This window comes from Leopardus geoffroyi, chromosome B4 (genome assembly GCF_018350155.1).
Source record: "Leopardus geoffroyi isolate Oge1 chromosome B4, O.geoffroyi_Oge1_pat1.0, whole genome shotgun sequence".
Lineage (NCBI taxonomy): Eukaryota > Metazoa > Chordata > Mammalia > Carnivora > Felidae > Leopardus > Leopardus geoffroyi.
Window position 1 is genome coordinate 27038356 of NC_059341.1, and position 17199 is coordinate 27055554.

A 17199-nucleotide genomic window follows, 5' to 3' on the forward strand; every position below is an offset into this window, starting at 1 on the left:
TCACTCTGTGCGCTGAAAATAAACTCTGGAGGGAATTAAGAGTGCAAGTGGGAGGCGACTCTGGTAACACAGAGAAGGCATCATGGCGGCTTGGGCCTGGGTGCAGCAGCGGGTCAGGAGGAGGCCTGGAGGGTCGGGGAGCTGGTCCTCCAAGGCAGCCCCGGATGTCTCGTGGAGCTCCAGAAAGCTGTGAGCAGGGGAATCAGGACCCAGTTTAAGGCAGCAGTCCCCCAGACTGGGATAAGAGGCCCCGCTCGTGTTCTGACAAGCACATAATCTGGACAAGTACTGGGCCTCTCTAAGCTTCATTTTCTTTATCCTCAAAAAGGGATCAGAGTTCCCATCACCATGGTGTTTTTAAGATAAGTAGGTTAAATAAAAGCACATGGGTCCGTGCTCAGCAAATCATAGCTTTCTTTCGAGTGAAATCTCTATCCACCAAGCATGCCCTCATCACGTTCTCTCTCCTTCTTCCAGGGAAGGCAGGTGAAGGCCACCTCTAGGATTCAAATCTTCAGATCGATGGGGACTCCAGAAACATCGGTTCACAGCCTTCCAGCTGCACAAGCTCGCAAGCCAGTTCCACCCGGGGAAACTTCTGTGAAGGAAAGAGCCTACTAAATCAAACGTCCGTGCCAACTAGAAGCAGAAAGGATGCTGAGCTCTGGACGGTGGGTGATCACACGAGATGTCGTGTGTGACTTGTGTTTGGGGCCCAGTCTTCCCGAGTCACACTCGGGGCCCACGCTTGTGGCCTGGCGGTCTGCTACACGTTCCCCACACTTACTTCAAATCGAGTTTCGCTAACTTGAGTCTATTTTCCATTACACATTCTACAGACACTGACATAATTTCCTACTTCAGAGACACCGATTTTACACAGCTGGTGGCGACATTGGACTTCTTCTGTTCTGTGCTCCGTCGCACGTACCGAGCGGTATTGTGACAAGCCACTGTGCCAAACCTCCTTCAGCAGGCTACTCAAATCCAGTTCACAAGCCTCCTGTCAAGCAAGGGGTACTCTAGGTCTCACGTTTGCATTGGTAAGGCATTTTGATGTCTCCTTCCTAAACAAAAAGACTCCTGTGTGGGTTTTGCTACTGTCCTCTTCACAGAAAGTTACAATGAGTTCTCACACTGAAATCGGAACTGCTGTCTCCCCGTTCAGATGCTCCGTTACAGGAACAGGAGGCTGCATTATCTGATAATTTGGGGGAGAAAGATCCACTCCAGGTGAATCTCCTTTAACACGAGATCAAAATGTCTCAGTGGCTCGGTCGGTTGAGCATCCAAGTCTTGACTTCGGCTCACGTCATGATCCCAGGGTTGTGGGATCAAGCCCCGCATCGGGCTCTACACCGATCGTGGAGCCTGCTTAAGATTCTCTCACTCTCTCCTGCTCCTCTCCCCAGATCACGCACTCTGTCTCTGTCTCTCTCTCTCTTAAAAAAAAAAAAAAAAAAAAGTCCTAATAAAAATGAAGCACGACAAGAGATCACTAGATCACTTAAAAAGGAATAAAACCTCAGTAGTCATTTCTTGAGGCTTCTAGGGAACTCACTTTAACTATGAATAAAAGGAAATAATTGAGTATTTATTTTGTAGTCATCTATACTGTCCCCCGAGGTGACCAAACTGTTGATGAGGGAAGTTTCTCTTTCTAGAAGTATTGTGTCTATGTATGAATAAACAATGACAACACACTGTCACATTGCAAACCCGTAATGACTCTAATGGATCTAAGTACTCAGTATCCGTGGCTCACGAGAGTCACCCGGGCAGACGTGCTCACGAGGGTCTCACTCCACCTATGAGGTGCTCTTGCCGAAATATCAAACCTGAGTCTGATCAGACTTCTGGATCTAACTGTCAATTTACGGAATACACGGGAGACAAAAAGATGTGATAACCATGTCCCCAGCAAGCAGGGAGGAAAATCAGGCTCTGAGGAGTTCTGCAGGACAATTCCGGTTCCTTCATCCACGGCAAGATTGCAGTGAGGGAGAGAGGGGAGGAGGAGGAGGAGGAGAAGGAGGAGGAGGAGGGCGAGGAGGTTTCCGGGGGCAGGGCGGGGGACAGGCAAAGACAGAAAGGGAGAGAGGAGGGAACCTAGAGATTAAAAGAAGTTTAAGGAATCCTGTTATTTAGATCATGATTCAAACAACCTGCAAAATTTTAAACTTGTAAAACAGAGAAATGTATGCATGAAAGATATTTGCTGCACTCAGGCACTATAGCTAATTTTTAAAGTGTGGTTATGGAATTATTGTTTTTTTTTCATCTCTATCTTGTAGACTTACATTCTGAAATATTTTCAGATGCAATGATAGGCTATAGAGTTGAGGGAAGGGTGGGCATGGAGAAAACAGGCTGTGTGCGTCTAGTACGTGGCGTTAAAAGCCAGGACGGTCACTACTGTGGGGAAAAATAGTGGCCTCAAGGGAGCTGGTGACACGGTATCTCTTGACCCCTATGCTAACTAAATTGAATGTTTTATTTTATTTTATTTTATTTTATTTTATTTTATTTAGCTTATTTTTTGCGAGAGAGAGAGAGAGAGAGCAGGGAGGAGCAGAGAGAGAGGGAGAGAGAGAATCCCAGGCAGGCTCCACACCGGCAGTGTAAAATCCAATGAGGGGCTCGAAAACCACAAACCTCGAGATCGTGACCTCAGCTGCAAACAGGAGTGGGACACTTAACCGACTGAGCCACCCAAGTGCCCCCAATTGATTTTTTAAATTTGAGAAAATTTATAGGCCATACGTCTTATGACTTATGCACTCTCCTATATATGTTTCTGTGTTTATTCAAAAAAGCTTGGCCAAAGTTAAAAAAAAAAAAAATTGGCCAAAAACTGACCCAAAAAATTGGCCATGAGTTAAGAAATTGTTCAAGCCTGGTAACAGATACAGAGGCGTTGATCAAAGAATTACCTATGTTTATGTTTTGGATTTCCCATCATAAACCAAAATCGTTATAGTCAAGAGTCCAAACATAAGATTCAACTCAAGCTTTGTCTTGAGAAACCACACTAAGCAAGCCAAAGACAAGTTTGTCCGAAGTTTGACAGGATGCAGGTTAAAACTGTATCCACGCGCCAATTCTTAGAAGGAACAAAGTGAATCTTGGGCAATGGCATCTTTTGCAGCACTGAGTTTCACAATGAATCCATTAAAGTGGGTGGTGTTTTGCTCCATGACACTGCTTCTGCCATTTCCCCGGGGACCTCCCCTAGTCAGTCCTTCGATGGTAAAATCACACCCTGATCCAGCGCGTGGCATCGTTCTTGATGAGTTTCTCTCCTTCTCGCGTGGACTGCTTGAGTTCTGTCAGATCCTCACCCGTCCGTGACTCTGCAGATGTTCTGAGCCGTTCTTAAGCACCTATTTCAACACTTGCATGAAACCCCAACTCTTTTGCAAGATCTGAAACTCACTGCTCAGTAATATGCAGTCTTGTTTGGGCTGTGGCTATTCAGAGGCTTACTGGTCAGTCAACACCGACAGGGTGACCAAGAAAACAATGGCCGGAGACCAATTCTGCTTCTTTGTGTCCCCTGACCCACCCCCCCACCCCCGCCCACGAAAGCGAGTGAGAGTGAGGGAGGGGCAGAGGTAGAGAGAGAATCTTAAGCAGACTCCACATCAGTGTGGCTTGATCTCATGACATTGAGATCATGGCCTGAGCCGAAATCAGGAGTCGGACGCTCAACCGACTGAGATACCCCAAGGCACCCCTTCATTTTAGATAAAGAGAAAAAGTCTCCTTAAAACACAATACATAATATACTATAATTTAGGAGGAGGAAATAGAGATGATTTAGCAATGGCTCAGTTTGCATGTGGTCAGTGTATTCATGAATGTTTTCCTGCCAGTTGGCTTGGGCTTCCCTCAATTGGTTCCCTCAATAAATTCCTTCCTCAAATAAATAAATTCCCTCAATAAAACTGAGGGCAAGTGGGGGCGATCAGATAAGGAGCAGTCCGGCAGCAAGGACTTCTATGGCTAACGGGTGAGAATCTATCGCTCCTGACATTGGTGAGTGTTGAAAAATGTCCTGACAGTTTCTGAAGCATGACAGAAGAGGCTTACCTCCATCACAGACCCCCTCATTAAACAGAGTAAGAGGTCCTTCCCAGACCCTGCAGCCCTGAGAGTTATTATCACCCCCCTGTCCCTCATGCCATGTCCGCCTCTCTTGATCCCCTCCCCCATCCCCAGCTTAGCATCTCGCCTCTCCCCCAAATGAAACTCAAAACCCTCTCCCCTCTTTTATATAGAGGGGTTCAGCTTGGCCCCCGCCCTGGTCTTCAAACTGCCTTCCCGTTTCTCACAACTCAAAGCACAAGAGGACTTCACAGCCACCGACGTGTCTCTCCTTCGAGGGTCATTCGGCAGACTGGAATTTTTATCTGAGTTTATCTTCTGGGGCCTCCACTGACCAAGCATCCGTACATTCCTTCCAGACGCAGAGAGTGCTCTGCTCATGACAGACTCTGGCCAATACTGTTCTCTTCACCCTGGGTGTAAGGAGAGAAACGGAAAAGCTATTTTAACATGAGTTCTCTCAGAATGGCGTCATTGTGAGACCCTTGTACTTTATTCTCTTTTTGCTTATCTGTATTGTTAAGTGATCTGTAGTATAAACATCTATTTAAAACATTTCACCTTTTGTAAAAGATTGTATTGAGCATGAAAGGTTGTCATGTGTGTAATGTCAGTGAAACTGACTTTTTACCTAAAAGTTATAGCTTATAGAGAAAGACGTATACTTTTTATCTCAAAGGGAAGAAGCATAAATGGTTTGATATTTATTTTGTTTTTCCCTATCTATCAACTATTGTGGCTCCATTGTTTGATTTTCTCACGTCATTTATGGGAAAATGTGATTGAACAAGAATTCTGGTAAATGTAGCAGGATTGGCCAAGGGGCAGTTTGTAATCAGCCCATTGCTTATATAATCAGCAGGGTTTTAACCACTCAGGAAGGAACTTCCTGCCCTTTGTTTAATTAAAACAAGTTCTCTTGAGAAAAAAAATTCCCTTTCCTGACTAGTATTTACATGAAGAATTGCCCACATTAAAAGCGGCCGCAGTCTATGAAGAGGCATCGTTAAGCCAGCTATGAGTTTTCACGGTGCCAATGACCACTGTCAACAGGGGGCATGAGAGATATCTTAACCTTGAAAAAAATAGAAAAGCCTGTCTTGGCTACGATGATAAGGAAGTGAGGCTTAGATCTCCCCACAGTGTGATAACAGCTTCTGGGAAATTTACTCTGGGCTGTGTCTCTATCGCTTGTTCCTGATCCACACATTTGCAAACGATCGTGTCACATTGCTGCTGTACCCGGCAAGGTTTGATTCTCTTCCTCATCCTCCAGCCCAAATCCTCACCTGGCACAAAGGGTTAAGAGGATAGGGCAAAGAAGGCAAGTTCTCATGAGATTAATTTCACCAGTCATAGGGGCACCTAGATGGCTCAGTGAGTTAAGCGTCCAGCTTCGGCTCAGGTCATGATCTCGTGGTCCGTGAGTTCGAGCCCTGCACGGGGCTCTGTGCTGACAGCTCAGAGCCTGGAGCCTGTTTTGGATTCTGTGTCTCCCTCTCTCTCTGTCCCTCCCCCACCCACACTCAGCTTCTCTCTGTCTCTCAAAAATGAATCAACATTAAACAATTTTTTTTCTAAGTTTAACCAGTCATCTGTCCAGCAAACCTAGCCAAGGACTAATGGTTCTACTAATGGAAGTCCCTTCTACTGCTGGTGGTTACCTGTGTCTCTTCCTGAGCCCCAGCGTCAGGGCTCCACCAACCACTCTCTCACCAAACCAGATGCCCAGAGGTTACCCTTGACTCTTTCTCCTTTACTTCCCACACCCAATTAATTGTAAGTCCTGCCGGCTTAGCCTTCTAAACTTTTCTTAGGTGGTCTCTTCCTCTTGTCCTTGCCCCTTGGACATTACAACGCTTCAGTTTTTACTTATGGATAGTTCATTCTTTGCAGCTAAGTAAGCTGAAGAAACCCGGGAATAAAGTTTGAAACAAAGGTTAACCAAGTTCTTTGCCCAGTAACAAAACCAGAAAACTGGCATGCCCTATTTTAGTCCCTCATTCTCTACTAGGCGTATCCTCCACTGGTCTTACCCTTTCAAATCCGCCATCAGATCTTCAGCATTATCCCCTTAATGAAATCTGCCGCTGGCTCACTGTGCATGACGAACGAAGTCGGCTCCTCGGTGGGGGGCTCGAGGGCCACCTGCCACTGGCCAGGCACTCTGGCCGCCCCTCTTCTCCTCTCTGCCTCACACCTCATGCTCCCTGTGTGCAGCTGCCCGGGGAGCTGTGTCTCAGCCCATGTGCCCCCCTCCAACACCCCATCCACATCCCACATGCTTCTCATGTGATTTACATGAGAACTCCTACCTGCAACTGACAACCAAACCCCAATATCTTCTCCTTTCTTTATTGCACACCTCCAAACACACTCATAGGCCTATGAATCCCTATATGGCCTATGTGTGTCTACTATGATACTTAGCACATTGAATTCATATTATTCGTCAGCCCTCATGCTTTTCCTTATGGGGTATTTAGTGATTAAGTTCACAAGGGTCGAAGAAGGGCCACAGTGGTGTTAAAGTTTTGGCCAACAGGTTCAAGATCTTTCAGGTAGCAATCAGGGAGACACTTCAAGATAGCAGCGCAGGGAGATCCTAAACTTACCTCCTCCCAAGACAAATCTACGGCCACATATGGAATAGTTTCCTCTGAAGCAGTCCTGAAAATTAGATGAACAGTGCCTCCACAACAAAGAATAAAGAGTCACACTGAGATGACTAAAAGGAGCAAAAATAGCCTCCTCTGTACGGTGACCCACAATTGGAGGTATCCTGAAACTATGAAGCTTTTCCCAAAGGAGCAAGGAGTTTGTGCCCCACATCAGGCACCCTAGCCTTGCGCCACCAAGATGGGCCCCCAAAATGTAAAACCAATGAGGATTAGGTCCAGAGAAACCATAGAACTGTGGGGAACAGAGAACCCGTCCTGAAAGGGCTCGAGCACAGACTCAGAGCACTGCCCTGGGGCCCAAGTTTGGAAAGCACGCAGACCATTTGTGAAGAAGACTCACTTACTAATTACAGTGATTGCCAGAGAGGCAGGAACCTGCTAGGACTCCCTGCAGAGAAGGAAGTGTTACGAGGCGCCCCTTTTGCTATCTCACTCTACCCTGCTAATGTTGGGGATGGTAGGTGTCACTTGGAAATCTTCCTCTAACCTGCTAGTGCAGGTGGGCGTGCCTCACTTCTCCCACAGCCTGTGGCCACAGCCACAGCCGCACCACAGCCAGCCAGGCACGCGCCTCCCCTCCAATGCACTACAGTCGCGCCACAGCCCGGCAATCAGCCTGTTCCTACACACACACACCACAGCTCTGGACCCACCACAGGCAGCAGGCATGTCCAGCCCACACGGGGGACACCTTTGCAGTGCCTGGTGGCCAGGGGATTGTGACTCTGAGCCCCATGGGTCATTTTCTATACAAGGCCACTCTTTCAATCCAGGGAGAGGTAGCTGTTTCACTTAACACAGAGACTCGGGCAAAATGAGGACACAGTGGGATATGTTCCTAACTAAAGATTAAGACAAAAACCCCAGAAAAAGACCTTGAGGGAATCGAGATAAGTAATCTACTTCATAGAGAGTTCAAAGTAATAATGCTGAGCTGTGGAGAAGAATGGAGGAAAACACAGTAAGAACTCCAAGAAAAGGGTAGAAAACATAAGAAAGTGCCCGACAGAAGTCACAGAGCTGAAGAATACAATCACTAAACTAAAAAATACACTAGAGGCTTTCAACAGCAGAATGGACGAAGCAGAAGAACAGACCAATAAGCTGGAAGACAAAGCAAGGGAACTCATCCAAGGAGAGCAGAAAAAAATTAAAAAATTTAAAAAAAAGAAAGATTTTAAAGTGCAGCTAGCTACCTTAAGGGACTTGTAGGACAACATCAAGCTGAATACCGTCTGCATTGTTGGGGCTGCAGAAGAAGAGAGAAAGAAGAGGCCGGAAAACTTATTTGAAGAAATAATGGTTGAACACCTCCCTAATCTGGGCAAGGAAACAGACAAGCAGATCGAGGAATCCCCAAACACTCCAAACAAGATGAACCAAAAGGGACTCTCACCGACACACATTATAATTAAAATGTCAAAAGCTACAGACAGAATCTTAAAAGCAGCAAGAAAACAACCTGTACGTACAAAGGAAGCCCCATAGGGCTATCAGCAGATTTTTTGGCAGAAACTTTGTAGGCCAGAGGGAGTGGCATGGTGCATTCAAAGTGCTGAAAGGAAAAAAAAAAAACTTCCAACCAAGAGCATTCTCCCCAGCAACATTAGCACTCAAAATAGGAGAGATTAAAAAAAATTTTTTTGGATAAGCCAAAGCTAACGGACTTTATCACAACACTGACCTTACAAAAAAATGTTAAAGGGGCTCCTTTAAGCTGAAAAGAAATGGCTGTAATTAATGATGAGAAAATAGGGGCGCCTGGTTGGCTCAGTCAGTCAAGCGTCTGACTCTTGGTTTCCACTCAGGTCATAATCTCAAGGTTCATGAGTTCAAGCCCCACGCGGGACTCTGCACTGATAGTGCACAGCCTGCTTGGGATTCTGCCCTTCCCACACGCTCTCTCTCAAAATAAACAAATAACCTTAAGAAAATGATGAGAAAATATGCATTAGTAAAAATCTCACTGGGAAAGGTAGATATATGGTACAGTTCATGGATGAATCACTTATAAAGCTAGTATAAAGATTGAAAGACAAAAGTAATAAAATTAAAACTGCAATAATCTGTTAAAAGAGACATAAAAAGATGTAAAATGTGACATCAAAACCTAAAACATGGCCGAGGATTAATTTTTTTTAAAAAAAGAAAAGTTGAATCTTCACTGAGGGACCCATTCTTATGATGACATTTAAAGGCTAATCAGGGGTTCCTGGGTCCTCAGCAGGGTAAGTGTCTGACTCTTGATTTCAGCTCAGGCCACGCTTTCACGGTTCATGGGATCGAGCCCCGTGTCAGGCTGTATGTTGACAGCATGGAGGCTGCTTGGGATTCTCTCTCTCTCTCCCTCTACCCCTCCCCCACTTGTGCTCTCTCTCTCTCTCTCTCTCTCTCTCTCTCTCTCTCTCAAAGAAAAGGCTAATCAATGAGCAAGTTATAGCTACCAAATTTTCCTATCAGGCACTTCTGTTTGTTTTTTTTTTTTTTTTTCATATTGCCAATTCCTGTTATACAGAAGACAGGGATCGATGCAGAGATTTATATAAATGGTATTTATAATTTCAGACAATTATGATAAATATTATATATTTAATTCTTGGGAGGACATCGGGATAAATATTAAGAAATCTAGAGAAGGTTCTTCTTTCCTAATTAAGGGATATCTTTAAGAAATTAAAAAGAAGAAGTAATAGAGATACATATGGAAGAACTACAAGAGTGTCCACAAAGCAAAGGAAATTTCAACATTCTGGTATTACCCCACGTGAAGAGAAGAAATTGTGCAGAGTTAAAATATCTAAGAAGTAGAAGTCACTGAAAGAGGAACTAAAAAGAAGAGAAGGGACAAAATGGAAGGACAAGAAATGTTGGAAACCACACTGGAGGGACTAAAGTCCAAGCTCATCCAGTTTTATAAAAAAACAAATCCGTGTGTTCAAACAGGATATTAGCATCTGCTCTGTTGAGTCTCTGAGCGTTTTGAGTGGATGGGGGGTTGGTTCTGATTCTACTGCTGATTTCTTCCCCACGGGCACCAACTGTGATCTTCTCAACAGCAAGTGGCCCCATTAGTCGTATCATGTATATAGTGTCATGCAACAAAATACCCCAGGACTTAGTTGGTTATTGTCCAAGATTCTCTGGTTGTCAGTTTGGGCTGGGCTCAACGAGGCAGGTCTTCTGTTGGTCCCGCATGGGGTCACGCGTGAGAGAGAATCCCAGGCAGGTTCCATGCTGTCCGTGCAGAGCCTGACTCAGGGCTCCAACTCAGGAACCATGAGATCATGACCTGAGCCGAAATCAAGAGCTGGTCACTTAACTGACTGAGCCACCCAGGTGCCCCAAGTGGGTGTATTATTAAAAGTACCGATTAACTTAAATAGATCATAAGGTCTTCCCAGGTAGGTGGATGCGATATTCACCATCGTGCAGGGAATGCACAGCTTAGCGTCTAGATAAAGTACAAAATTGTTGAGTGAATGAATGTAGCTGTAGTTTCCAATGCAGGTCTTCAGGAAAATCATAACAGCTCCTCCTTTGGCTATGTTCCCAGTCAATGCTCTTCCAGACTATCCTGAGTCACCTTGTGGAGTGATCATGGAAGGGGTGAAACTACCATTTCTGCATGATGGCAAAATTATACCCGACACCTTTTCTTTGTGCTTTTTCATATCCGACAGACCCTAAAGATCTAGAAGAGAAGGGGAACTCTGTAATAGCCACACCATGGTTCAGTAGTGAGCCTGAGACCAGAGAACCACTTGAATTGTACTCATTCCCCCATCGAAAAAGAAGCAAAAATGGGGCACCTAGGTGGATCTGTCAGTTAGGCGTCCAACTCTTGGTTTCAACTCAGGTCATGATCTCACGGTTTCATGGGTTCAAGCCCCGCATTGTGCTCTGCGCTGACAGTGGGAGCCCGCCTGGAATTCTCTCTCTCTACCTCTCTCCCTCCCCCTCCCCTGCTCACGCGGTGTCTGTCTCTCTCAAAATGAATAAATACTTTAAAAAAATTTTTTTTTAAACAAGCAAAAATATGTACCTTCACTGATCTTGGATGAGACCTTGCAACAGAAGAGACATCGGGTAAAGACTAGGAACATATGAATGAAGCACAACCTTTAGTGAATAATAATGTGTCAATGTTCATTCATTAATTATAACAAATGTACCATATTAATGTAGGATGCTCACAACAGGGAAGATTTTGTACAGGGTGTATGGGAACTCTCAGTTCTACCCTCTCAATTTTTCTGTAAATCTAAGACTGTTCTAAAGAATAAAGTGTAGAGGTATCTGGTTGGTTAAGCGTCAGACTCTTGGTTTTGGTTCAGGTCATGATCTCGCAATTGTGAAATCAAGCCCCACATCTGGCTGACATTAGGGAGCCTGCTTGGGATTCTCTCTCTCCCTCTCTCTCTGCCCCTCCCCCACTCCCATTCTATTTCTCTCTCTCAAAATAAATAAACACTAAAAAATTGTTATGTTTATTTATTTTTGAAAGAGAGAGAGAGAGAGAGAGAGAACTCGAGGGAGGAGGGGCAGAGAGAGGGAGACACAGGATCCGAAGCAGCTCCAGACTCTGAGCTGTCAGCACAGAGCCTGACACGGGGCTGGAACTCACAAGCCACGAGGTCATGACCTGAGCTAAAATCGGACACTTAACTCCCTGAACCACCCAGACGCCCCTCAAAATAAATAAATAAATAAACTTAAAAAAATAAGGAATAAAGTCTATCTTTAAAAATGTATTGAGGCGCCTGGGTGGCTCAGTCGACTGAACGTCTGACTTTGGCTCAGGTCATGATCTCACGGTTCGTGAGTTCGAGCCCCGCGTCGGGCTCTGTGCTGGACAGCTCAGAGCCTGGAGCCTGCTTCAGCTTCTGTGTCTCCTTCTCTCTCTGCCTCTCTCCCCCCTCAAAAATAAATAATCATTAAAACTATTTTTTAATAGAAATTCTAAAAATGTATTACAAACTCACAGAATGGTGCATAATTAATATGCAGTCTAATGTGTGGACTAAGGCCACATCTCTTTTAGTACTCAAATTCAGTGACTCCTAGTGTCCGTGGGGTTAGCACAAAATGATCTTTTCCTTCCTTCTCTTCTCCTCCTAGAAAGAAACACCGGCAAAACCTGAGCAGCTCAGAGGGCCACGTCCGCTGATGGGTCCTGCCGCAGCCACACGGGATCTTTGCTGGCGGGGGCTGGTGCCACGGCCCAGTGCCCTAAGCAATGTTGTCCTGGGCACCACCACCAGCAGCCCGCTGTGTGTGGATGTTAGGATTCCTGGGCTGCCTTCCTTGTGTGTGAAGAGGTTGTGGTGCAGCCGAGTAACGTTGGTAAGGACAGTAACGATCATTGCTAACATGTCTTCAGTGCCAGGCACTGTTTTAAGCACTTTGTGTATATTAACTCACTTAATCCTCACAACCCTCCCGGGTAAAGTCCCGTTTTACTGCATGCCTGTTATGACGTTTGGCAGTTTCTAATAACATTAAACCTACACCGTTGGACCCGGCAATCCCGCTCCGACTTGTTTCCCCAAGGGAAATGAACATTTACGTTGACATCGAAACACGTACGTGAATGCTTAAAACAGAATTATCCATCCTAGTGAGAAACTGGAGACAACCAAATTTCCTTCCAATTGGACAGATGGAAGGACATCACACAACAGAATACTCTCGGCAATACAGAGAAACCAACGAGATTTCACGTACCGTTTGCCCGCGATGTTGTTTCACGTGCTCCTCCATGCCCCGTGTTTCCCAGAAACAGGTACTTCAATTAGTTGTTGAGACTTTGAAGAGATTCGAGTTCACTTTTTTAACAAGACTACTTCAGAAGTTCTTCTGTTAGGAACATAACGTCCAGTGGTCTCTCTTTTGTGAGGTTAACGCCATCGACGATCGTTGCTTAGGTATATTGATTCACTAAGGATTTGCAAAATGAGGGGATTCTAATTCTGTCATTCCTTCTGGCAGCCTTCTGCAAAGAGAAACTTCCCTTCATCCATGTCTGATTAACCACAGGCGTCTAACCTCCTCCCAAGGTAATTGACAAAAAAATGTTTCGTGGCTATGAACTTGTAAATGGGAATATAGTTGCTGTGTTTCAGTGCCCTGCTATTGGTATTCTCACTGATGCTCAAATTGTGTGGTATTTGACCACAGGGAACCTCCTCGAGCTGTTTCCAAGGTCACTGTGACATGGCCATTGTGTGTGTGTGTGTGTGTGTGTGTGTGTTTCATTGAGAAATAATTGATGTATAACCTCATGTTGGTTTCAGGTGTACAATATAATGATTTGATATTTGGAGATTTTGTAAAATGATCACCACAATCAGTCTAGTTCCAGCGGTTTTCACGGCTTCCTTCCCTCAGTTAGAACAAGATGTCCCAGATTCATCGTGTGGATTTTCTGTTCCAGACTTGGGTTCCCTCATTTCTCCAAGGAGCTGTTATTCCTTTTAGTGGGAAAGAATATTCACAGACCACAATCTGGGTGCTAAAAGTCATGTTTTATTTCTTAATATGACAGGGGTCTCAATAAACTGATGTGGCCTGGGCCTCTCAGTGCATTTAAGAGACCCTCTGCTGAGTGCTATACGCATGCACACACACACACACACACACACACACACACACACGCCACAGAATAGAGATCTAGGGCCTGCAGTTTGGGGAAAAATTCTTTCTCTCATCCACTCAAGGCCTGTACTATTTTGTCTTACCTTGTCATAAGAATATTATGTAATTACACACAAAAAATGCTTTTAAGAAAATTGAAGAGTAAACTGTATATGGTGTAATCCCATTAACATAATATATAAATATGTGTGTGTGATTAAGTGAATATACAGAATACAAGACTAAAAATATGTTACCATTTGAAACTCTGAACTTTAGTCCTATGAAGCCACATGTTGTCCAGCTTCTCCCCACCATTCCACCTTCATTTTCCTCATTTTCGTCTCTCTTGCCTGAGAACCTTGAGCCACACTGACTTTCTTCCGGTTCCCAGAATGCACTATGTCTCCATGCTTTGGTCTCCCTTCCTGGATGCTGCTTCTCCTTCCGGCCTAATCCTTCCAGTTCCTGCTCCTGTGCCGTGTCCCTCCCAGTGATGCCCTGAGAAGGTAGGTGGTTCTTTTCTGCCAAAGCACCTTGTTTCTTCGTAGAGCTCAACATTTTGTAATTATGTATTTGTTCATCTATTTATCACCTGATTCCCCCATTAATCCCTTAGCTTCTTGAGGGCAGAGGCCATGCTTCCCTCACTATTCTATACTCTGCAAGTATTTTTTGATCCATGAAATAGTGAATATATATATATATATAGTATATACATAGTGTATTGTATCTAGAAAGAGCTATCAAACTAGTAGTAGTAATTCTGTCTGAACTGGGATAACATTTGTCTTCTGTTTGCTTTCCAGTACTTTTCAAAATAAATTTGAGCGCAAATATATATTGCTTTCGTAGTAAGAGGAAAAACGCATATTTTTTTGACTTTTGCTTTTTGAGAGAGAGAGCGAGCGCGCACGTGCGTGCACTCAAGTTGGGGAGGGGCAGAAGGAGAGAGAGAATCTCAAGCGGATTCCATGTCCAGCGCCGAACCCAACTGTAACACCGTGAGATCATGACCTTGGTACCAGTGGCCGTGAGATCATGACCTGAGCTGAAATCGAGAGTGGGACGCTTAACCAACTAACTCATTCAGGAGCCCTAATAATGCATATATGTTTAAACCCTGAAGGCAGGAATGATACTTCAATACTTTCTTGAAGGTAAGGCCTTATGCCAGACTGGGTATCCCAGCCTCCACCCTGGGCCCCTAGTGGGATGTGAACTGCTACATCACCAGGCCGGGTCTCCAGGCTGGCACATGTGACAAAGTGCCTCATTGTTTATGATGGACGCTTGGTCCCATTTGCGGTCCAGGGGGAATATCAGGCAGGGCTGCTCAAGGCACGACATTCAGCCGCCATCATCCCTGCTGTCCCTCCCAAGCCCCTGATCATTAAAAGCCTGTGGACTTCTCCACCAGGCTCCCGGTCTTTTTCAGAGGACCAAGCTCTCCTGCCTGTCCCAGAAGCCTGACCACCTGGAGGCCTACTGTTTCTGGAGCCACGCGTCCAAATAAAGGAGGAGTATTCTGTAGGTGGTCCCACTTCCACAAGTAGGACGTGGCAGTTGAGATTCTTTTCCACAGAAGGAACAGAGAAGAGGCTGGTGAGTTTTCCAGACGTCCATGCTGGTCACAGCAGGCTTGCACCAGGAGGGTCACTAAATTCTGGTGCTCATTCTGGGAGCTGGGGCATGCTGCTTCCTGCCCACGCAGAGCTGGCAACAAACTCAGGAAAGGGCCCACACTCGTGAAGCTTCGTAAAACCCCCAACTAGGGCTCTGTGAGGTGATGTGTTTTCCCAAACAGTCCATGAGAGACACCCAGAAGTGGAGAGAAGAGCCATCCCTGGGAAGGACTACAAAGAGTTTCATTCTGAGTTCCAGTTGGAAGACTCAATAGGCAGTGAAGTCACCCGTGAAACTCCTGGGATTTTTTTCTAGAACTGGAGACACGAATGTTTCACCTGAAACTATCTGTGTGTTTTCCTTAGTTCACAATTTCAAAATGGCTTGGAGAACTCAAAGGGGAAGTTCCTGCAGCTCTCTGGGTCAGAAATGGAAATGTGCTAGGGGTGACTAATAACTCTCTGTGGCCTGACCTCTGGGACACGAAAATGTCTAAAAATTGTGGAAAGGCAGCAACAGGGAAAGTGTCCGTAGGCTGACTGCAGTCTAGGGCAAAGGCCACAGCTCGCTCCAAAACTGCACCAAGGGAACATTCATGTTGGCTTGCCAGAGAGAAGACAGTGACTCACCAGCTTTTCAGATGAGCGCAGACACTTCCTAAGCTGATGCAGCTCGAACTTACTCACCAGGCTGAACCTAGCAGTCCATGCCGTGGCATCTGACGTAATACTCAAGACATGGAGAAGCACAGAACTGCAGAGAGCCGTCTGGGGCTGTTTGTTCAGCTGGCAATGGGTACATACAATGACCGACGCCACGGGTGGGTCAGGTAGCAAGCAAACGAAAAAGCAATGAAATGACTGTGGCAGAACACGAGGATGTTGTGTACAGCGAGGCCTGGTAAACACACACAGGCACACCAAAAGGTGGGAATGGAGAGGAACAGTGTATTTTTGTGCGTGTGGTTTGGACCTGAACCGGTCCTAGGACACCCAGAACTAGATTCTCTTTGTGTCCAAAGGAAAATGAGCGGTAGGCCAGGGCTTGAAATGCCAAGAAGGATGAGACCAATGCTCAGTCTGGAGAAAAGAAGACTGAGAAAGACAGAAGTCCTCAAGTGTTTGAAGAGCCATCGCGAGAAAGAGAATTTGACCGTGCTCAGAGGAGGGAGCAGGGACCACTGTGAAATGAGAGCTCCCTAAATTTTCTAATAATTAGATCTCTCTGAAGTGGAAGGAGCTGCCTGGAGAATAGAGCTTTTCTGCCAGTGGGTGTGTGTAGCAGAAGCTGGACGCACATTACGATGACTGCAAAGGCCCCATTCAACCCCATCTGAAGTCCGGATCGAGAATTCGGCCTCGTGCCTTCCTGGATGCCAGACGTCAGACTAAGGCCTTTGGTTACATAAATTGAACCCTCACAGAGCAGGTGTCATCATTCCCCCATATTACAGATGAAGAAACCGAGGTTCAGAGAGGCAGAATAGTCTGCCTAAAGTTGCCCAACTATTACTCAAATATCGCATGCTCCCCATCACACTAAATGAGCCATTCGTCTCTAGGCCCTTAAGGCAGAAAAGGTATTCTTTTTAAATGTTACCCAAATCCTACATTCCTAAAGTCATAAATGAAATTCTGTCAAGTGTAGAACCTAATGATTCCCCAAGCGTCTGATGGCATGCCAATGGACCCCTCTGCTGGAAGTCCTTTGGTTTCGTAATTAACAAGAAGAAATAGAATGAACAGGCCCCTTCTGAAACTTCTACTAGGAGTCTCAGAAATTAAGTTTGTGTTCTTCATACCATAAAATCAATGCAACACTATTTCTTAAACTAGTGGTTCATATGTTTTTGTTACTACCATGCTTGTTTTGTCTTGTGACTGCGGGGGCTCTACGTCAGTCGTTTTCAAAGTGTGGTCTAGGGACCCTTGGGGGTCCTCAAGATCCTTTTAGAGGGTCCACAAGCTCAAAGCTATTTTCAAACAAAGATAAGTACATTGTTTACCCTTTTTGACTCTCGTTCTTTTCTCTCCGTGATGGTTTTTGCAGAGGTTATATGACCTAAGACACCACAACAGATTGCATAGAGAAGCAGATATGAAAATCCACGTGTCTTCAATGAAGCCAGATATTAAAGAGATTTTCAAAATCA

General features: G+C 45.3%; 1 protein-coding gene across 1 annotated transcript in view; it reads right to left on the reverse strand.

The window, feature by feature from the left end:
* LOC123591759 (60S ribosomal protein L23a-like) overlaps positions 1-17199 on the reverse strand; it is a 42867-nt gene continuing 25668 nt past the window's right edge. The window contains exon 2 of the mRNA XM_045466446.1: positions 1-187. Within this exon, the coding sequence (XP_045322402.1) occupies positions 1-187 (187 nt within the window). The remainder of the gene's footprint in view (positions 188-17199) is intronic.